A 23,564-nucleotide genomic window follows, 5' to 3' on the forward strand; every position below is an offset into this window, starting at 1 on the left:
GAAATAATACTATGTGTATTATAATTGTGGCTTACATTTTTTCACTTAACAGTTTGTTTTGGAGATCTTTTCATGTCAATATATATAAATCTACCTCATTCTTTATAACTGTTTTCATAGTAAGGACAGGCCATAGTTTATTTGATTGACCTAATAATGAAATTAGAAATGGAGATTTCTAGGTTTTTTTTTTCTGTAGCAAACAATGCTGCAAGGAATACCCTGCACATGTTTGTGTACATCTCTTTGTACATGTTTCAATAAATACCCAGAGGTAGAATTTTAATTCTGTATGTTATCATGGGGCCTTCAGTATAATGGAATTTCCCTTGTCTACACTGCTCTCTCTGACCTGGGAAAATGCAGTAAATATCTTCTAGATAATTTAGATTTCTGTAGTTGTCTAAAATGAGTCTTATGTTCTTATTTTGGAGATTTGTGATTATTCAGTTTGGTGCAGAATGAAACGTAGAAGTACATGGTGGTATCATCAACTTGGCATGTAGCTAGCTGCCTTTGCCTAGATGGTAAGAAATAATGGAACCATAAAGGCTTTGGGGTAATCCATTCAGGTAGGAAACTCAAATTTATATTACTAAAATTTTATCTCTTGGTCCCTCTGTGAGTTTTGAGTGTTTTTTCTTAAGGGAATATTTACATATGTCAAAAGACAAATCTTAATTGTACATTTTTTTTTTTTGAGACAGTCTCATGCTGTTGCCCAGGCTGGAGTACAGGGGCACGATCTTGGCTCACTGCAGCCTCCGCCTCCTGGGTTCAAGCGATTCTCCTGCCTCAGCCTCCTGAGTAGCTGGGACTACAGGTGTGCACCACCACGCCCTGCTAATTTGTTTTGTATTTGTAGTAGAGACAGGGTTTCACCATGTTGGCCAGGATGGTCTCGATCTCCTGACCTCGTGATCTGCCCACCTCGGCCTCTCAAAGTGTTGGGATTACAGGCGTGAGCCACCGCGCCCGGCCTTAATTGTACATTTTTGACAGTAGTTAACCTTATATGATTTATGTATTGTGAAGATAGAGAACTTTCCTGTCTCACTAGAAATTTCCCTGTCATTGGCTCCAGCCGCCTAGGTAACCACTGTGTTGATATTGTCACCTTAGATTACCTTGGGTGGTTCTAGAATTTTTTTTTTTTTTTGAGACAGGGTTTTGCTCTGTTGACCAGGCTGGAGTGCAATGGCATGATCATGGCTCACTGCAGCCTCAACTTCCCAGGTTCAACCTTTCCTCCTGCCTCAGCCTCCCAAATAGCTAGGATCACATGTGTCTGTCACTATGTTGACTAATTTTCTTTTTCCTTTTTTTTCCTCCGAGACGGAGTCTCACTCTGTCGCCCAGGCTGAAGTGCAGTGGCATGATCTCAGCTCACTGCAACCTCTGCCTTCTGGGTTCAAGCAATTCTCCCACCTCAGCCTCCTGAGTAGCTGGGATTACAGGCACGCACTACCATGCTCAGCTAATTTTTGTATTTTTTAGCAAAGACCGGGTTTCGCCATGTTGGCCAAGCTGGTTTCAAACTCCAGGCCTCAAATGATCTGGCCCCCTCGGCCTCCCAGAGTGTTGGGATTACAGGCATGAGCCACTGTGCCCAGCCAACCTGGCTAATTTTTTGAAGAGACAAGGTCTCACTTTGCTGCCCAGGCTCATCTTGAACTCCTGGGGTCAAGTGATGCTCTCCCCTAAGCCTACCAAAGTGTTGTGATTACAGGTATGAGCTACTGCGCCCACCCTGGTTCTAGATCTTATAAAAATGAAATTGTAGTCCTTTTGTGCCTGGCTTCTTCTCAGCATAATGTCTGTCAGATTTATCCATGATGTAATGATTATTAGAAGTTGGTTCCGTTTTATTGCTGAGTGTATTTCATTGTATAAATGTGCCACAGTTGCCTACAATCTGTTGTTCTGTTGATGAACATTCGAGTTGTTTCTAAGTTTTGGCTATTATGAATAAAACTTCTATGACCTTCTCTTTTTTAAATGTGCAACACATTAAAATATTAGGCATTGTTATTCTATACTTAACCACATTTTAATGTGTTTTATATACCAAATGACATAAATTTTGCACTGTTAAAAATCTGCAGCTTTTAATGATACGTTTTAAGGGCTGGGCGCGGTGGCTCACGCCTGTATTCCCAGCACTTTGGGAGGCCGAGGTGGGTGGATCACGAGGTCCAGAGATCGAGACCATCCTGGCTAACATGGTGAAACTCCGTCTCTACTAAAAATACAAAAAATTAGCCGGGCGTGGTGGCGGGCACCTGTAGTCCCAGTTACTCGGGAGGCTGAGGCAGGAGAATGACGTGAACCCGGGAGGTGGAGCTTGCAGTGAGCCGAGATCGCACCACTGCACTCCAGCCTGGGCAACAGGGTGAGACTCCGTCTCAAAAAAAAAAAAAAAAAAAAAACATTTTAGGAATGTAAGAAAATTATTTATGTTAAGACACCATAAGATAGGCCTTCTAGACTGTAATAATACAGTGAATACTCTTACTTGATACATTGGTTTCAGGATATTACCATTTTTATTCAAGTGTTTTTGTGGACATATGTTTTAATTTTTCTTGGATAAATTCCTAAGAGTGGAATTTCTGGGTAAAAGGGCTGGTATATGTTGAACTTAATAAAAACTGCTAAACCTTTTTACCAAAAGAATTTTATCTTCTCCTCTAGTAATGTACGAAAGTTCCTGTTGTTTCATATCCTTACCAATAGGTGACGTTGTCAGACTTTTTTTTTTAACAAAACAGGAAGAATGTGTTTAATACAGTATGAAATATTTCTTAATTGCAATTATTGTATTATTCCTTACAGAAAAAACACAAGTCCTTAAAATAATAACCTCATTTAAATTTAAGTTTAATGCATCATACTATTTAAATATCTGCCAGCATATACTACATAGACTGTTTAATTTGCCATTCTATTTAATGATATCTCATTATAGTTCTTTTTTTCTTTTTAAAATAAAAAAAAAAGTCAGTGCTTTTTGGGTATCATTATAGTTTAAATTTTCCTTAATGACGATTTTCCATGTGCTTATTGCCCATTCATCCAGCTTCTCTTGTGAAGTTATTGTTAAGGTCTTTTGTCCATTTTTGGGTTGTTTATCTTTTCATTATCTTTATTCACTTTTGGAGTTCTTTATTCTGAATACAAGTCCTTCGTCAGACTCATTTTGTGACTATTTTCTCCTAGTCTGTGGCTTGTTTCTATGGTGGCTTTTGATGACAGAAGTTTTTAATTTTAATGTTCAATTTACCACTTTTTCTCATGATTATTGTTCCTGTGTCCAGTAAATCTCTGCCTTCTCTCAAATGGCAAAAATAGTTTCTGTGATTTATTTATTTACTTTTATTTATTTATTTATTTTTTGAGACAGTTTTGCTCCTGTTGCCCAGGCTGGAGTGCAGTGGTGCAATCTCGGCTCACTGCAACCTCTGCCTCCCGGATTCAAGCGATTCTCTTCCCTCAGCCTCCCAAGTAGCTGGGATTCCAGGCATGCGCCACCAAGCCCAACTAATTTTCTATTTTTAGTAGAGGTGGGGTTTCCCCATGTTGGTCAGGCTAGTCTTGAACTCCCAACCTCATGTGATCCACCCGCCTAGGCCTTCCAAAGTGCTGGGATTACAGGGTTTTGTTTTTTTTTTCTCTGAGACTTGCTCTGTTTCCCAGGCTGGAGTGCAGTGGCACGATCTCGGCTCACTGCAACCTCTGCCTACCAGGTTCAAGCCATTCTCCTGCCTCAGTCTCCTGAGTAGCTAGGACTACAGGCACGCACCACCAGTCCCAGCTAATTTTTTTGTATTTTTAGTAGAGACAGGTTTTCACCATGTTGGTCAGGCTGGTCTTGAACTCCTTACCTCAAATGATCTGCCCACCTCCACCTCCCAAAGTGCTGGGATTGCAGGCATGAGCCACCGCGCCCGGCTTCTCTCTCTAATTTTTTCATGTAAACTTTGTGATTTTAGACTTTATGTCTGGGCCTATGATCTGTCTCAAACTAAATTTTTTATATGGCTTGAGGTAGAGGTTAAGTTTCATTTCTTGACATACAGATATTTAGTTGTTCCAGCATCATTTCTTCCTCTCCCCATTGAATTTTTTTTTTTTTTTTTTTTTGATACAGAGTTTTGCTCTTGTTGCCCAGGCTGGAGTGTAATGGCGCTATCTCAGCTCACCGCAACCTCCGCCTACTGGGTTCGAGCAGTTCTCCCGCCTCAGCCTCCCGAGTAGCTGGGTTATGGGCACGCACCACCATGCCCAGCTAATTTTGTATTTTCTGTGGAGACTGGATTTCTCCATGTTGGTCAGGCTGGTCTCAAACTCCCGACCTCAGGTGATCTGCCCGCCTCCGCCTCCCAAAGTACTGAGATTACAGGCGTGAGCCACCTGCACCTGGTTGAGTTGCTTTGATATCTTATAAAAAATCACTTAACCATAAAGTGTGGGTCCATTTCTGAACAGTAATCTAGTTCATTCATTGCTACGTCTATTCTTATGTCAAAGACATTACTTTGATTATTGCAGCTTTATAATAAGTCTTGAACTGATTAGTGTAAGTCTTCCATTTTTGTTCCTTTAAAGTTTGTTTTGTCTATTTCATGTCTTTTGCATTTTATAAATTTTAAAATTAGTTTGTAAATTTCTGTTTTTAAGAAAGACTACCAAGATTAAGATTAGGATTGCATTGAATCTATAGATTAGTTTGGGGTTAATTGACATTTTAACAATACTGAGTTTCCCAAGTCCATAAACATTTTATCTCTCTTCATTTATTAAGGCCTTCTTTAATTCCTTTTAGTAAAGTCTTATAGTTTTTATATAGAAGTTGTACATGCCTTCTGTTATATTTATTCCTAAGTAATTTATGATATTTTTTCTGAATTTTAGTGTCCGTTTATTTTCTGCCATTATGAAGAAATACAACTGGTTTCTGATATTAACTTTTACCCTGTGACCTTGCTAAATTCACTTGCTAGTTCTGGTGTTTTTGTTTTGGTTTTTGTTTCTTAGGATTTTCCTATAATTATGTCTTCTATGAATGGAGACAGTTTTACTTTTTCTTTTCTAATCTTTTTGCCTTTCTTGTGCTCCATTGCTCTGGTGAAAGTGGATATTCTTTCCTTGTTCCCAATCTTAGGGAGAAATTCAGTCTTTCACTATTAAATATGATGTTAAGTATAATTTTCTCATATAACTTTTATCTCATTGAGGAAGTTCCCTTCTATTCCTAGTTTACCTAGGTTTTTAAAAAAATCATAAATGACTATTTCATGTTGTCAAGTACCTTTACTGCATCTATTGAGATGATCACAGTTTTTCTTTTTTATTCCATTAGTTTGGTTGATTGCATTGTTTGATTTTTCACATTTTTTTATTACTGGATGAATCCGGCTCTATTATCATGAATTATAACTTTTGTATATTGCTGGATTCAACTCATTAATGTTGTGTGAAGGATTTTTGTCTCTGTGTTCCATAGAATATACCCATCTGGCATTCTCTTGTAATGTGTTTGTCCGGTCTTGGTTGTTAGGGTTATACTGGCCTTGTAAAACGAATTGGGATATATTCCTTCTTCCTTATTTCTGGAAATATTTATGTAAAATTGGTATGACTTTTTCTTAAATGTTTGATAGAATGTGCCAGTAAAATAAATCATCAAGGCCTAGGGTTTTTTTGCAAGGAAGTATTTGGTAACGATTCAATTTCTTTGATATTTATTAGGGTTTTTTATAATTTTATTTCATCTTCTGTCAGTTTTGGCACTATATATTTTTCAAGGAATATATTTCATCATATAATGTCAAATTGACATAAAATTGTGCATATTTCCTTTTACTTTTGATGTCTGTGGTGTCTATAATGATGTCTCTTTCATTCCTGATAATAGTAATTTGTATTTTGTCTTTCAAATCAATTTAATTTTGTCAAATAATAAGTTTTTAGCTTGGTTATTTTTGTCTTTTATCTATTTTGTTTTATTGATTTCTACTCTTATTATTCTTCCTTCTGCTTAGTTTGGATTTATGTTATATTTTTTGACCCATGGGTTATTTAGAAGTGCATTGCTTAACTTCCATGTATTTGAGGCTTTCTTAGATAACATATTGTAGCTTATTTCTAACAAAATTACACATTCTGTATGGTTTCAGTTTTGAAATTTATTGAAACTTGTTTTATGGACCCAGCAAGGTGGCTCACGCTTGTAATCCTGGCACTTTGGAGGGCTAAACTGGGTGGATAGCTTGAGCCCAGGAGTTCAAGACCAGCCTGGGAAACATGTCGAAACCCCATCTCTACCAAAAAAAACAAAAATACAAAAATTAGCTGGACATGGTGGAGCACACCTGTAGTCCCAGCTATGTGGGAGGTTGAGTTGAGCCCAGGAGTGGGAGGTTGCAGCGAGCTGAGATTGTACCATGGTGCTCTAGCCTGGGCAACACAGCCAGACCTTGTCTCAACAAACAAAACTTGAAACTTGTTTTATGGTTCGGCAACATGGTCAGTCTTATTCCATGTGCATTTGAAAAGAAGCTATATTTTGCAGTTGTTGGATGTAATTATTGATATGCTTATAATTATTAATGTATTTGTTTATTTAGGTCTACCATTTGCTATTTGTTTTCAGTTTGTCTCTTTTTTTTTTTTTTTTTTTGTTCCTCTGTTCCTAATTTTCCTAACTGTATGCTGCCTTTTGGGTTAATTAGAATTGTAGCATTTCGTTTTGATTATTTTTTTGGCTCTTTAGCTGTTCTCTCGCATTTTTTAAAATGGTAACTCTAGGGATTATAATATGCATCTTTAATTTATCAAAGTCTGTTTTTACTACTTCGTGTAAAATAAACGAACCTTGCATTTATAGTTACATTTATTCCTCTCATCTTTTATGCTTCTTGTCATATATATTGCACCTATAAATTTTTTTTTTTTTTGAGACAGAGTCTCACTCTGTCGCCGAGGCTAGAGTGCAGTGGCGCAATCTCGGCTCACTGCAACCTCGCCTCCCAGACTCAAGTGATTCTCCTGCCTCTGCCTCCCGAGTAGCTGGGATTACAGGCACCGCCACCATGCCTGGCTAATTTTTGTATTTTTAGTAGAGACGGGGTTTCACCATGTTGGCCAGGCTGGTCTTGAACTCCTGACCTCAGGTAATCCACCTGCCTGAGCCTCCCAAAGTGCTGGAATTACAGGCATGAGCCACCATGCCCGGCCAAAATGTTATAAACCTTACAATGCAATGTTACAATTTTTGCTTTAACACATTAGTCTTTTAAAGATATTAAGAAAAGACAGGAAAAAATATGTATAACCATTAATATTAACCCACATATATCTTGCTCCCAGGGATCTTCATTCTTTCCTGGACTAGAGGTTGGGAAGCTTTTTCTGTAAAGATCCAAGTAGAAAATATATTTGCAGTCTTTGTTGCATATTCTTCTTTTAATTTTCTTTCTTTCTTTTTTTGAGATGGAGTCTTGCTCTATCCATTTCCCAGGCTGGAGTATAGTGGCATAACCACAGCTTACTGCAGCCTTGACCTCCCACGTTCAAGCAATCCTCTCACCTCAGCCTCCCAAGTAGCTGAGACTACAGGTGCATGCCGCCATGCCTGGCTAATTTTTAAATTTTTTGTAGAGATGGGATCTCACCGTGTTGCCAGGGCTGGTCTCAAACTCCTGGGCTCAAGTGATCCTCCTGCCTCAGCCTCCCAAATTTCTGGGATTACAGGCATGAACCACCAAGCCCAGACTTCTTTTTTTAAATAGCTGTTTAAACATGTAAAAATCATTCTTAGTTGCAGGTTGAACCAGATGCTGTGGACCATTGTTGTTGACTTTTACTGTGGATTCTAATTATTAGTTATCTCAATTTATGTTTATCTGAACATGTTTTTATTGTCTATGGCCATACCACCCTGAATGTGCCCGATCTCATCTGAAAATGTTTTTATTTTGCACTTATTTTTCTCCCTTTTTTTATTCTGGGAAAAACACACTCTTTCTCTACATTCTCATGCAACGCTTCTGACACCAGGTATGTGGGTTTTTTTACCCTAAGGATTTCTCCAACTCTGAATATTGGCTGGGTATCTTACAATTTAATTCAGTTCAACTCTGACCCTGTCTACCAGGTGTTATTGTCAGAATCCAAAGGCTAAGAGCTCAGTTTCACAAGTCTGCCCCCTACTTTAGACACCAGTTGCAATTAATGGTCATCTATACTTCTGATTGACTGGCTATATATTGGGGTCTCCATTAGCTCCTCTTTGGGTTGGATTAAGTTGCTAGGACAGCTTACGGATATTATAAAGGATACAGAAGAACAGCCAGATGGAAGAGACTTAATAGGGCAAGGTGTGGGAGAAAGGGTGAGGAGCTTCCATGCCCTCTCTGGGCATGCCACCCTCCTAACACCTCAGTCCCAGGGTGAAGTTCCAGCAACTTGGAAGTTCACTAAACTTTGTCGAATTTTTATAGGGGCCAGGCATGGTGGCTCATACCTGTAATCCCAGCACTTTGGAAGACCGAGGTAGGAGAATCACTTGAAGCTAGAAGTTTAAGACTAGCCTGGACAACATACCAAGATGCTGTCTCTGCAAAGGAAAAATAGCCAGGTATAGTGGCTTGAGCCTGTAGTTCCATCTCCTCGGGAGGCTGAAGTGGGAGGATTGCTCAAACCCAGGAGTTTAAGGTTGCAGTGAGCTGTGATCAGGCCACACTGCACTCCAGCCTGGGTGACAGAGCTAGACCCTATCCCAAGAAACAACAACAACAACAACAAATTTTTATAATAAAGAGCTTAATCTCCAACCCCACCCCTCCCCTCTTCCCAGATTTTGGTGGGTGAGTCTGAAAGCTCCAGCCCTCTTGGTCGTGGTCTTTCTGGTAACTGGCCCTGTACTGAGGCTGTCTAGGGACTCTACACTAAGCCACCTCACAAGCATAAACTCAGATTTCTCGCCATTAAGTGATGTTAGCTGTAGGTTTTTTTGTAGATATTCCTTATCAAGTTGAGAAATATTCCTCAGTATTCCTCTTCTGCCGAGAGTTTTTATTATGAATGGGCATTGCATTTTGTCAGATCCTTTTTTTTCTTCCAAAGATAGAGTTATCCGGGCTGGAGTGCAGTAGCGAGATCATAGCTCACAGCAGTCTTAAACGCCTGGACTTGGGATCCTCCAGCCTCATAGCTGGTACTACAGGCACACCACTGTGCCTAGCTAATTTTTATAAAAAATTTTTGCGGAGATGGAGTCTTAGTTTGTTGCCCCAACTGGTCTAACTCCTGGCTTCAAGCGATCCTCTCACCTCAGCCTCCCAAAGTGCTGGGATTACAGGTGTGAGCCACTGCACCAACTATCAAATGCTTTTCTGTGTGTAATTTTTCTTCTTTAGCCTGTTAATGTGATATATTTACATGATTTTCAGATGTTGAGCCAGCCTAGCATACATGGGATAAATTCTACTTGGTCATAGTGTAGAATTCTTTTTATACATTGTTGGATTCAATTTGCTAATACTTTGTTATTTTCATGAAAGAGATTGGTCTGTATTTTTCTTGAATTGTCTATATCTGATTTTGACATTAGAGCGACGCTGGCCTAATAGAATGAGTTAGGAAGTATTCCCTCTGCTTCTGTCTTCTAGAAGAGATTGCGTGGAGTTAGTATAATTTCTTCCTTAAACATTTGATAGAATTCACCAGTGAACCCATGTGAGCCCAGTGCTTTTGATTTTGAAGGTTGTTAGTTCTTGACTCAATTTCTTTAATAGATATAGGCCTGTTCAGATTGTTTGTACTCATTTTTGAAGGATATTTTTCCTGAATATTGAAGTCTGGATAGACTGTTTCTGGTTTTCTTCCTTTTCAACGTTTTAAAGATCGTGATCCAATGTGTTCTGAACCCTGTTGTTTTGTTGATGTCAGCTGTTACTGGCATATCTATGTACCTTGTGTGAAATGTGTTGGATTTTTCTTGCTGCCTTGAAGATTTTCTTGTTATTTTTGAATGTTAGCAGTTTGACTATGATAGGCCTAAATATCTTTTTTGTATTTATTCTCTTGAGGTTTGTTTTTAGCCGATGTCTTCCACCAAATTGCTAAGTTTAGGTTATTATTTCTTCAAATATTTTTTCTGCCTTTGTTCCATTCCAAAGACTCCAGTTACACAGTAGTATAATTGAGTAACTAATTAGTACATGTATTAATATTATGTTAAAATAATATATGTGTAATATGAATATGTTTACATAGAGATAGATACTGCATACACAAAACATTTTAATACAAGGGTATATGATTGTAAAAGCTTGGAGATGATGGCTTTAGACAAATCACTAAGATCTCAGGGATCCTTGAGTGCTCTAGATGCACTGGCTTTGGCCCTACATACTTTTAATACGGTAGTCAACAATCAATACTATAACTGTACACATTTGTCTTTTCTGTTAAATGATAGCTAAATGAGGACAAGGCTCTAGCTTTACTTTTCTTTATATGAAAGCAAAAAGACTGGCTCTCAGATTGACATTTAAACATCCACAAGTATTGTCTATAAGAGTCAAACTAAAATAGAAAGTCATTGAAAGTGGGAAGAGAAACAGTTAAGAAAAAAATACCAGGCAGATAATATGTTACAAAAGAAAATTAAAGTAGCAGTTTTCATATAAAAGACACAAATAGACATTGTATGCTGGTAAAGAGAGCAGTAGGTAAAGAAAAAATATCCATAATGAACATTTATGCACCTAACTGTACACTGTTTACAGCCTTGGCATATATCAAGTGATAACTAGTAGGACTGCAGAGAGAAATGGAAAAATCAACAATTCTAGTTAAAGACTTTTAACACCTTCCTCACAGGAAGTGATAAAGAAGATAAAAAGCAGAGTGATCTAAGATTTGAACAATAAAATTAATAAACTTTCTATCAAATATCTAGAGAACTCTGTCCCAACAGAATATATATTCTTTCAAATACACACAGAACAATTACAAATTAATCTGTATAGTACTGGCCTAAGGATAGACATAGATGAGTGGAATAGAAAAGAGAATTAGGCCAGGTGCGGTGGCCCATGCCTGTAATCCCAGCACTTTGGGAGGCCAAGTCAGGCAGATCACTTGAGGCCAGGAGTTTGAGACCAGCCTGGCCAACATGGCAAAACCTCGTCTCTAGTAAAAATACAAAAATTAGCTGGGCATGGTGGCACACACCTGTACTCCCAGCTACCAGGGAAGCTGAGATGGGAGGATTGCTTGAGTCCAAGAGGTTGAGGCTGCAGTGAGCCATGAGCATGCCACTGCACTCCAGCCTGGCTCAATAAAAAGAACAAAAGACTCTTCTGTCACCCAGGGGATTTCTGTGTCTGTAACTAGGGTTAAAGACTAAATTTTAGCACATCTACTAGCACCCTTATCTACCAGAGTTTTAGGAGCCTGGTGTCAGGAACCAGGGGCAGGAACCAATATAGATTTCTTATTTTACACTCCCCATTTCATTTCATGGAATTGTCTAGATTCTCTTAAGATATGATCTATAAATGTATCTAACTGGCAGTATGAAGAAAGCAAATGAAACAACTCAGGGCACCCCAACCAACCTTTTGAAACTCTTCAGTCAGGATATCTTATGGGCCATATGTGTTGTGTGAATACCAGAAATAGGGGCCATGTGAGGAGACCTGTATCATTCTGTGCAGTGAACCTATAGAATGTTTAATTTCCCTTTTTAGTTAAAATTTAAGTAGAAATGTAAGTTCAAATATTGTCTTCTTGCATTTCAGTTGATACTTCTGCCTTTCTAGGGATGTATACATATCACTTTGAAGACCCTTGGTCTCAAATGCCTGTTTGGAAGAAGTTATTTGAAATTCCAATATATGAATCTTAAGAATTCATAAATATTTTGAGTATATTTCATATACATCTATGTGTTTTAATGTGTAATGTGATTTCCACAAATCTATGGGAAAACACACCATTACATTAAAATTTACTGTTCTAATAATATGTGCCTTGAAAGACTCCCTAGTACACATCCATTATGGAGATGCAGGTCCTTAAACTGCTTTCATTGATCAAAGATCTGACAGATCTTTGGGAATGATACTTCCTTTTTTAAAACACCAAAAAACTTCACATTTTCATTCTTTTAGGATGGATTCCAATTTGAAATAATTCTGTTGTGAAATATATAGTTATTTTCTGACACTTTGATTTTTTTTTTTTTAACTTTACAGAGACTGTGCAGTTGATCCAACTTGTGTTTTGTGCATGGAGTGCTTTTTGGGAAGTATTCACAGAGATCATCGATATAGGGTTAGTAATGTCCAAATAATAACCATGCGCAGTATTGCATTTTATAATAAATATCTTTTCTTTCTTTTCAAAATGCAAAGATTTAACACTAAAATGGGAGGAGGGTGGTTTAAACAGTGTGTTTATTTAAATACCATTGGATATAGGGTGCCAGTGTAGAAACAAATTATGAATCCACACTTCTTGGAGCATATGATTTAAAAAAGATAATAGAGATATCAGCTCTTCTGTATTGGTTTTCAACTAGTTTGTTTTTGCTATTTTTTAATGTTTATTAAAGAGGCATCTACTACAATGTAGGAGAGGACCCAACTCCAGCACCTACGACCCACCAGTTTAGTATTTTTTCACTACTGTAATGCTGTCAGTACTTTTCAAAATTCAGGTATATTTGTTTGCTTTTAAGTCAGGGACACAGATAAATACAGATTATTCCAAATCCTGTCCTGGGTCCTCTATTGGAAATTGAAGACAGACCATGGAGATTCAAAGGGTAGGGTTGTTAGATGGAACTTTACACCCTAATCATAAAACAGAATGGTAGAGAGGAATATTTTAATATTATTCTTAATTCAGGAGCCCATCTGGGTCAGAACTTTTCCTCCTGTTTGTTTTTATTTACTCTACCCAGGAGTTCATAATAATGAACTAAAACAGCTACGGGGCTGGGCGCAGTGGCTAATGCCTGTAATTCTAGCACTTTGGGAGGCCAAGGCAGGCAGATCACAAGGTCAGGAGATCAACACCATCCTGGCCAACAATGGTGAAACCCCATCTCTACTAAAAATGCAAAAATTAGCCAGACATGGTGGCGCATGCCTGTAATCCCAGCTGCTCGGGAGGCTGAGGCGGGAGAATCACTTAAACCTGGGAGGCGGAGGTTGCAGTGAGCTGAGATCACACCACTGCACTCCAGCCTGGGCAACAGAGCGAGACTCCATCCCAAAATAAAAAATAAAAATAATAAAAACCCAGCTACAAAATTGGGCTACTTATATTCTTGTCTGTTCATTAGTCTCATAAATCAGTAAAAGAGGCCCAGTTTCCTTTAAGCTGTTCTGCCTGTGTTTGGTAACTGAAACAAGCACGTGTCATTTTCCAAATGACTCCTACCCACATTTCTTGGCATATATCTTTGCATTCCCTGGGAATAGTTGTCATTTATAGGGTTACATTAATTATATTGTGATATATAACACAAATACTTACTTTGGGCCGAATATAATAGGGCTTATTCTAAAATTTGCTGTATCTAATACCTGTTAGTAAGCTCTTCCTCATACTATTTTAAGAAAAGCAGAATTTCTAGTCTACCAATTATTCTGGTTCTGTGATGCCAGATTTCTTAAATCATTGCCCTGTCTTAAGGAATTATGAATAATTCCTGAACATTGCAGGTGGTGAAAAGCTTTTATTAGGCAGTCTACTTTTGTATTTCCTGAGCCCCTATTACTTGTCCTTTCAAAGAGTGGCTATTTAAGGTGTATTAGAGAAGAAAAATTAACTATTTCTATAGTCTTTGTTGGTTAATTTCTCCAAAGCAAATGCAGCACTCTTAGACTCTAGGAGACAGCAACTAGAGGAATCTGTATAACCCCCGAGTCTATTGTGTTTATAGCATCACAACCTGTAGGGTAGATATCAGCATTATACCAATTTAACCAAAACCCAGCAAGAAAACCCTTGTGATCCTCATGATTTTCCTAATTAAGGAAGTCATGTAGGCAAACATTACAAAGTAGCTTATTTTATTTTGAAATCACTTAGATTAGCTTATAGGCTTATTTAACATAAACTTTAAAACATTGAGAAGTTTGGCATTTTATCTAATTTTATGCCTCCAAAGAAATTAAACACTTAAGCAATGGTATTTCCTTAGCACTTGATATTCTTATTTATTATCTGATAGCCCTCAGTAAATATTTATTGACAAGATACTTTACAATTTTTTTCCAAGATGACAACATCAGGAGGTGGAGGTTTCTGTGACTGTGGTGATACTGAAGCCTGGAAAGAGGGTCCTTACTGTCAAAAACATGAACTTAACACCTCTGAAATTGAGGAAGAAGAGGTAAAAACATTTTCACAAAGTTGTTTTTAACCCAAGTTTGAAATATTTTTAGAAATAGTCATTAGATGATGTGAGAAATGGATAAGCAAATAGTACTTCCACTATTGACAGTGACTAGTTTACTTTGAAAGTTCTTTGCATTTTGTGGATGCTGTACGGTTGCTAATAGAACACAGTTCAAATTCTGGAAATTTCGTTTAATTCTGATTTTTTATTTGGTTGGGGTTTTGTTTTAAGCATACTTGAAGTTTATTTGAGTACTAACTTATGGTTGAGAGGATTATTTTTCCCATATGTGTAGACCAGTTAACTGAGTTGAGTTTTGTATATCTTTATTATAACAAAGACTTTTGGGACCAGATAGCTTTCTTTTCTGTTACCATACATGACAGCCAATCCTGATCATCATCTCCTGGTTTCCATTATCATTGGTTATGTGATGGGACCATGTGTAGTGATGATAGCTCAGTACAAATAATTCCCACTGCTTACTGTGTTTTTCAAATTGTTGATCCTGCATTATTTTTCTTAAATGGATTTGTAATGGAATAGTAGAGTCCCACAAAATAAATGCTTAAATCTCTGCTGCTTTTTTTAAAACTTCAAAAACTTTCCATATATTTCTAATAACTCACTTAACTGTAATTATACAATGATAAAATCTTCCAATGGTATGCTACAATAGATTATGTTTTATTATTTTTAATTGACTAATTGTACATATTTATGGGGTACAGCGTGATATTTATGGGGCACAGTGTGATATTTTGATACATATATACAATGTGTAATGAGCAAATCAGGGTAATTAGCATATCCATCACCTCAAACATTTAACATTATTTGGTATTGGAAACCTTCACCATCCGCTCTTCTAGCTATTTGAAAATATACAGTAAATTGTTAATTATAGTCATGCTATAGTGCTGTAGAACATTAGAACTCATTCTTCCTATCTAGCTTTGTTCTTGTATCCGTTAGCCAACCTGTGGCAGTCCCTCTTCTGCTACATTTTATGACAATTTGTTGTATAGTTCAAGATCCTTCTTTCAGATTTTATTATTTTTAAATGGCAGGGGAATAGGTACACTCAAGTACGTCTACATTGTTAGTAGGCCTGATATAGATTTGGGGCAAGTGGACATCAATAGTCCTTCCTCAGCCAGGCAAGGTGGCTCATACCTATAATACCAATACTTTGGGAAGCCAAGGCAGGTGGATCACTTTAACCCAGGAGTTTGAGACCAGCCTGGGCAAATGGCAAAACCCCATCCCTACAAAAAATACAAAAATTAGTTGGGTGTGGTGGCACGTGCCTGTGGTCCCAGCCACTTGGGTTGGGGGTGCTGAAGTGGGATCCGCTTGAGCCATAGGAGGCAGAGGTTGCAGCAAGCCAAGATCATGACCCTGTCTTTAAAAAAAAAAAAAAAAAAGTTCTTCCTGGTACCCATATCCTACAGGTCTCAAATATATTTTATCAGAATGACCAAAGCTTTTGATGTACAAATCAAAATTTATACAAAATGATTCAGTGCTATGGAAAACATGTTTTGTTTTTCATTTGCTTTGTGAAAGGGTTCTGTAATTTGCTACAGTAAGATGCCAAGTGGTCAAGGTTCCAGATTTTTCCACTTCTATTGGAGAAGCTCCATTTTTATATAGTTGATTGGGGTTCTGTATGTAGAAATACAGGACAAATAAAGATATATTTGAAAAAAAAGAATTGTGCTTTAGAAAAAGGTTAAAAACCACTGGTATAAAACTTTAGGACTGCGGGAGAAAGTATATGTGTGTATATCCAAGCCATGTATCCAAAAAGGATCTAGTATGCAGAGTTTATATCTTACAACTCAGCAGTAAAAACCCAATTTAAAAATGGGCCAAAGACTTGAATAGACATTTTTACAGAGAAGATATATGAATAATCAACAAACACATGAAAAGATGCTGAACATCATTAGTCATTAGGGAAATGCAAAATCAAAACCACAGTGAGATACTGCTTCACCCTCAGTAAGATGACTATTAAAAGTAATAACAAGTATTGACAAGGATATAGAGAAATTGGAACCCTTGTATATTGCTAGTGGAAATAGAAAATAATTCAGTGCTGTGGAAAACCGTTTGGCTGTTCCTCAAAATATTAAACATTACCATATATTTCACACCTAGATATATACCCAAAAGAACTGAAAACCGAAGTTGAGCAAGTACATGCACACACATGTTGTAGCAATGTTGTTCACAATAGTCAAAAGGTAGAAACAGCCCAAATGTCCATCAGCGAATGAATGGATAAACAAATTGTGATAATATACATACAATGGAATATTTTTCGTCCATAAAAAGGAATGAAGAACTGATACATGCTACAACATGCATGAACCTCTAAAACATATTAAGTGAAAGAAGCTAGACTCAAAAGGTCACATATTGTATGATTCCTTTTATATGAAATATTCAGAATAGATAAATCTGTAGAGAGAAAAAACAGATTGGTAGTTGCCAGGGGCTGGGGAAGAGGAAAATGGAGAGAAATGGCTTAGTAGGTAAGGGGTTTTACTTTGGAGTGATGGAAATGTTTTGGAACTAGATTGTAGTGGTTGCACGTTATAATAAATGTACCAAGTACCACTGAGTTGTTCACTTTAAAATGGTTAATTTTATGTTCTGTAAATGTCATGTCATTTATTTGGAAAAGATACTTTAGGACTTCTGTTACCTTTTTTATCCCTGTGTTAGAGTAGACTTAAAATAATTTTCTGAGGAAAAGTTTTGAATCTGCCTACATTTGCTCTGTTGGCTTTATCCTCATACATTAGTGGGATGGCTATCCAACAGTCCAAGCTCTACTTAATTTCCTGAATTTTAAGAAGACACCAGCAAGCTCCCCTGCCTAGCCAAAAGTCATACAATCCTGCCTGGAGAATGTATACTCCTGGAACTAGACAAAGAATAAAGCCTTCCAAACTCTACCATTTAATTTATATTTAAGAGTTTAATTAAGGCCAGGTGCGGTGACTCATGCTGTAATCCCAGCCCTATGGGAGGCCGAGGTGGGCAGATCACTTGAACCCAGGAGTTCAAGACAAGCCTGGGCAACATGGCAAATCCCCGTCTATACAAAAATTACAAAAATTAGCCAGGTATGGTGGCGTGCGCCTGTAGTCCCAGCTATTCAGGAGGCTGAGGTAAGGGGATCACCAAAGCCAGGGGAGACTGAGTATGCAGTGAGCCATGATTGTACCACTGCCCTCCAGCCTTGGGCGACAGAGTGAGACTCTGTCTCCAAAAAAAAAAAAAAAAGTTTAAGAGAAATGAAGTCAGCCGGGCGTGGTGGCTCACACCTGTAATCCCAGCACTTTGGGAGGCTGAGGCAGGCAGATCACCTGAGGTCAGGAGTTCGAGACCAGCTTGGTCTCGAACATGGAGAAACCCCGTCTCTACTAAAAATACAAAATTAGCCAGGCGTGGTGGCACATGCCTGTAATCCCAGCTGCTCGGGAGGCTGAGGCAAGAGAATCGCTTGAACCCGAGAGGCAGAAGTTGTGGTGAGCCAAGATTGCGCCATTGTACTCCAGCCTGGACAAGAACGAAACTCCATCTCAAAAAACAAAAAAAAAAAAAAAAAAAAAAAAGAGAAATGAAGTCTTCAAGGGTATTAAGATAGCATTTTGTTTAACATACCTGTTCCCAGTAACTGTTGAACATAATTTTTTTGTCATACATTTAGCCTACATCTTCCGAAAAAGCTGGGGGAAACCTGGTGATACAGAAATGCTATGCAGGAGTTCCACAGGTCTTCTCATCTCTGCATTTGGGGGTGAGATATTTCTTCATTGTATAGGACAGGGTTCAGCAAGCTCTGACTCCTACAAGCCAAATCTTGTCCACAACCTGTTCTTGTGTCTGTTTTTAAATAGTTGAAAAAAATCAACAGAATTGTATTTTGTGACATGAGAAAATTATATGAAATCCAAATTTCAGTGTCCATAAATAAAATGTTATTGAAGCACAGTCATGCTTAAATTTTAACGTAGTATTTGTAGCTGTTTTCCCATTACAAACAAAATTGAGTAGTTGCAGCAGAGACCCTATAGCCTGCTAAGACTAAAGTACTATCTCTTTTACAGAAAAAGTTTGTTGACCCTAGGTGTAGGCTACTGAAAGCATTGTGTTTCGCCTACTCAGTTCCCACTCCCTAGATGTCACTAGCATCTTCCACTACAGTGACAGAAAAAAATGCCCAGCTAGGTTTGCAAATGGCCCCTTGGGGTGTGGGAGTGAGTAGGGAGGGTGGTGAGATGTACCTCTCCCAGTTGAGAACCAACATATAATATGTGGTATCTCCTTTGTTAGTCTTTATAGGAGTCCATAAGGAATTTCTCTTAGGTCTCTGTATTAAGAAATGTTATGTTTCTCCTGGTGTGAATCTCATAACTGATTGTGTTTCCTTTTGTTGAGACTTTTGGAAAAAGAGCCAAATGGTTGGAAACAGCCTGCCTGTAGTAGCTGTGTGAAAATTTATGTGATCTCTATCTATATATAGATGTTACCTTGACTGTGGTTTATTTTCCTATCTTTATTTTCATTTACCTGCTTTTTACATCTTTTTTTATATACCACTCTATTAGGTGCATTCTTTAAAAAAATTATTTTATTTTATTTTTAGAGACATGGTTTTTATTACTGTGTTGCCCAGGCTGGTCTTCAGCTCCTGAACTCAAGCAGTCATCCTGTCTCAGCCTCCCAAGTAGCTGGGATGTAGATGTATTCTTAAGTTGCTGTAAATCCTATTTGGAATTAGATTTAATTAAATAAATATTAACTGAACAACAACCTAAGTGAAGATTTTTGTAATCTGAAATTTCACTCACAAATGCTGCTCCCATCTATTTGAATTCAGATCAGTAATTATTAATAACTAGATGTTAATGGTGACTACTTGGTCTATCTCATTTAATTCCCAAAACAGCCTCATAAGATAGATAATGCTGTTACCAATATTTTATGAATAATTGAGTTTTAGGCTGAGGTGGAGGATCACTTTGAGCCCAGAAGTTTGAGGTTACAGTGAGGTATGAGCCTGGATGAGAGAGACCCTCTTAAAGAAAAGAAAAAAGAGAGAAACTTGAGTTTTAGAAAGATAAAAAAAACTTGCCCAAAGTGTCCCACATAGGAAATTATGGGACTGGGATTTAAACCTATGTAGTATAGACTCCAGTAATGATGCTCTTAACACAGTACCTTATACTGGTTTTAAAAAGCATTTTTAGCAGAATTATTGCATGGTTTGGGGTTTTGTTTTGGTTTTTTTGTTGTTGTTGTTGTTATGTTTTTGTTTTTGTTTTGTTTTGTTTTTTTGAGATGAGGTCTTGCTCTGTTTCCCAGGCTGAAGTACAGTGGTGCAATCATGGCTCACTGCAGCCTTGACCACATGGACTCAAGCGATTTCTCCCCCTTCAGCCTCCCCAGTAGCTGCGACCACAGGCACATACCCCGCTAGGCTGATCTCAAACTCCTGGGGTCAAGCAATTCTGCCTCTGAAAGTGCTGGGATTACAAGTGTGAGCCACCACGCCTAGCTAGAATTGTTTTTTTAAATGAAAATCTAATTTTAAAAAATAATAAAGCACATTAAAGTGGTATTAATAATAGATTTATTTTTTGTAAATTGAAACGTGTGTTATTGTTAGAAAGTCAGTTTATGAGATAATTGAGGTTGTTTTGATGACTGCAGCCTCTAGTTTATTTCTATATTTTTAGTTGGGCAGTATGGAGAAAATCCTCATTCATACCTACATTGCATATGATAACAGTTAAAATCTTTATTGTAATACATGCTTGCATTTTACAAATTCAAATATTACAGGAATATACTGCATAAAAGATAAAGTTCTCCATAATTCCTACTGCCCTCTAAAATAACCGCTAACAACCTTTTTAACAACATGCCTTGCATTCTTCTAGCTTGAAAGAATAGTAAATCAAAGCAGACTCACCAACAGATGAACATTCTGTAGCATAAATATAATCAGAGCTAAAATTATTAGTAATAATAGATAATACAATAGGATGTCATTTATTGTTCCAACTGATTTATGCTATGAAAAGGGCAATCTGAGCAGGAATGTCTTAGTCTTTCCTGACATTTAATTTACCATCATAACATTGGTAGACTTGTACAGGTGTAGCATCTCTTCAATGCAGAAATAATTCTTTACGATGAGTGACACATTTCTTAGAAGTTAAAATTTGTGTACGGAGATGGCAGAAGAATCTGTCTAGGCCTGCCTCAAACTGGGTTACTGTAGCAAAAAAAAAAAAAAAAAATTAACAGTTGGTGTTCCAATATGGAATGTAACACATTTTAGAGTGTATTTTTTCTGTTGCCCAGGCTTGGAGAAGTGTAGTGGCAAGATCATGGCTCACTTTAGCCTCCACCTGTCAGGCTCAAGCAGTCCTCGCACCTCAGCTTCCCAAGCATGCACCACTACTCTCTGCTAATTTTTAAATTTTTCTTGTAGAGATGAGGTCTCACTGTATTGCCCAGGCTGGTCTCAAACTCCTGGGCTCAAGCAGTCCTCCCACCTCGGCCTTGCAAAGTGCTGGGATTATAGGCATGAGCCACCATGTTCGGCCTAGAATATATTTTGGAACTGACATTTTAATTCAAATTGGACATCTCTACCATGCCCTGGGATTTTTGTAAAATAGAGTTTGGAAACTGTTGGTTAGGATTCTCAAGAATTGGTGGTTGTCTCTGTTCCAGGACCATTAAAGTTTTATAAACCCTATTTATCAAACTCTTCAATCCTTAAATGTTTTTGTCTTATGGGCTATAACTGTAAGAAATGGAATGACTGTTTGGTGAGATAATAGTACCAGGAAAGCTGAATTTTGATTCCACTTTCTACTTTGGTGTAGTATGAGGTTCATATTATTATTAATACCTACTCTTGTTTGAATCCCCAGGAGGGACCAGCTCTGATTCTTTCTGTATACAAGTGATTTCACCATGTCAGTTATTTCTAAAGCCTCCATAACAAATAGTAATAAACCTTGCTAGCAGAAACAATAAATAAAAAACTTCGCTGGGCGCGGCTGCTCACACCTGTAATCCCAGCATTTTGGGAGGCCAAGGCAGGTGGATCACCTGAAGTCAGGGGTTTGAGACCAGCCTGACCAACATGGAGAAACCCTGTCTCTACTAAAAATACAAAATTAGCCAGGCATGGTGGCACATGCCTGAAATCCCAGCTACTCAGGAGGCTGAGGCAGGAGAATCGCTTGAACCCGGGAGGCGGACGTTACAGTGAGCCGAGATTGTGCCATTGCACTCCAGCCTGGGCGACAAGAGCGAAACTCTAGCTCAAAAAAAAAAAAAAAAAAAACCTCAGTGGGACATATAAAGCAGCCTGTATGAGAAGAGTTATAGGTAAAAGGTGCTATAAACATTTGAAAAATTGAAAAATCTGCTTCTTACTGAGAAAAGGAAATTTACCTTCTTCAAGCTCTAGACCCATCTGTTTTAGGCATCTTTGTCCTTTTTTCTCCATTCTTTTTTTTTTCTTTCTTTTTTTTTTTTGATGGAGTTTTGCTCTGTTGCCCAGGCTGGAGTACAGTGGCACGATCTCGGTTCCCTGCAACCTCCGTCTCCTGGGTTCAAGCGATTCTCCTGCCTCAGCCTCCTAAGTAGCTGGGATTACAGGCACCACCACCACACTCAACTAACTTTTATATTTTTAGTAGAGATGAGGTTTCACCACATTGGCCAGGCTGGTCTTGAACTCCTGACCTCAGATGATCCATCCACCTCGGCCTCCCAAAGTGTTGGGATTACAGGCGTGAGCCACCGTGCCCGGCCAAGCCACCATGCCTGGCCCTTTTTTTTTTCTTTTCTTTTCTTTTTGAGACAGAGTCTCGCTCTATCACTCAGGCTGGAGTGCAGTGGTGCACAATCTCCACTCACTGCAAGCTCCGCCTCCCGGGTTCATGCCATTCTCCTGCCTCAGCCTCCCAAGTAGCAGGGACTACAGGCGCCCTCCACCACGCCCGGCTAATTTTTTGTATTTTTAGTAGAGACGGGGTTTCACTGTGTCAGCCAGGATGGTTTCAATCTCCTGACCTCACGATCCGCCTGCATCAGCCTCCCAAAGTGCTGGGATTACAGGCGTGAGCCACTGCACCCGGCCGCCCATTCTTTTATTCCACCTTCTCCATTTGTTTTACAGTTCCATTAGGCTCATCTTTGGTGTGGGTATGCAAAAATGTTCTGTCTCCATATATGTGTGTTTTTGTATGTGTGTGTGTGTATATATACATTTACATTAATATATACAAATATATAATATATATATTTTATAAAATATATACTTTATAAAATGTAATTATATATTATAAGAATATTAAATACATATTTTATATTTTGCACTATGTTTTATTTTTATGCTGTGTGTGTGTGTGTGTGTGTGTATTTATTTTCAGGGATCTGCTGATTCCCATCCCATGATGTTGGAACATACTGCTATTTTAATTTGAGAAATGAAAATAATGCTACTTAGCCATTAAACTAAAGAGTTTAGATTTAAGATAAAGCATTAAGATGAAAGATAGTGCAAAACATTTTGCTAGCCTTGACTGAAAATTACCTTGATTAAACATAGCATAAAGTAATACTTTTTTACATCACCCTAGAAATTCAGTGACTCTTTCACTCTTACGTCTAGTGTATGAAGTTCCCTATTAACATGCATGCACGTCTCACCCTGCTGAGAGAAAGTAGACAAGAGAGTGCTTCTTACAACATCAGTGGGCAGTTTTCTGAAAGTCATGAGTTCTCACCTTTAAAACTGTCAAAATCAAGCTCTCTTTTATACCTATAAAACTCAATATTGCTTGCCCTTCCTAGGTAATAGTCCTTTGTGTATTCTAGAAATTGGGGGTTAGTAAGATACAAAGCTATAAAATTGGTTTGATGTTAGGTTTTTGAGATCGTGGAATACCATTCTAAAATGTTTAGATTTGTTCATTAGGCATTTGAGTGCCATTGAATATTTTGATTGAATTGATTCAATAACTGGGATTGTTCTGAACTAAAAATTTTAAGAAGCTTTATTTGGTAGGGTGGTAATGTATAGGATCAA

General features: G+C 37.9%; 1 protein-coding gene across 15 annotated transcripts in view; it reads left to right on the plus strand.

The window, feature by feature from the left end:
• Positions 1-23,564, plus strand: part of UBR2 (ubiquitin protein ligase E3 component n-recognin 2) — a 130,325-nt gene that overhangs the window by 15,993 nt on the left and 90,768 nt on the right. For 14 of the 15 annotated variants that reach the window (XR_010158016.1, XR_010158017.1, XR_010158018.1 and 11 more), the window contains exons 3-4: positions 12,270-12,348; positions 14,306-14,419. The exons of the other annotated variant lie outside the window; for it this stretch is intronic. Coding sequence is in view for 9 of the 14 variants with exons in the window: in XM_016955519.4 (XP_016811008.2) it covers positions 12,270-12,348; positions 14,306-14,419 (193 nt within the window). In the remaining 5 variants the exon portion in view is untranslated. The remainder of the gene's footprint in view (positions 1-12,269; positions 12,349-14,305; positions 14,420-23,564) is intronic. 15 annotated transcript variants of the gene reach the window in all.

The sequence above is a fragment of the Pan troglodytes genome, chromosome 5, assembly GCF_028858775.2.
Source record: "Pan troglodytes isolate AG18354 chromosome 5, NHGRI_mPanTro3-v2.0_pri, whole genome shotgun sequence".
Classification (NCBI taxonomy): domain Eukaryota; kingdom Metazoa; phylum Chordata; class Mammalia; order Primates; family Hominidae; genus Pan; species Pan troglodytes.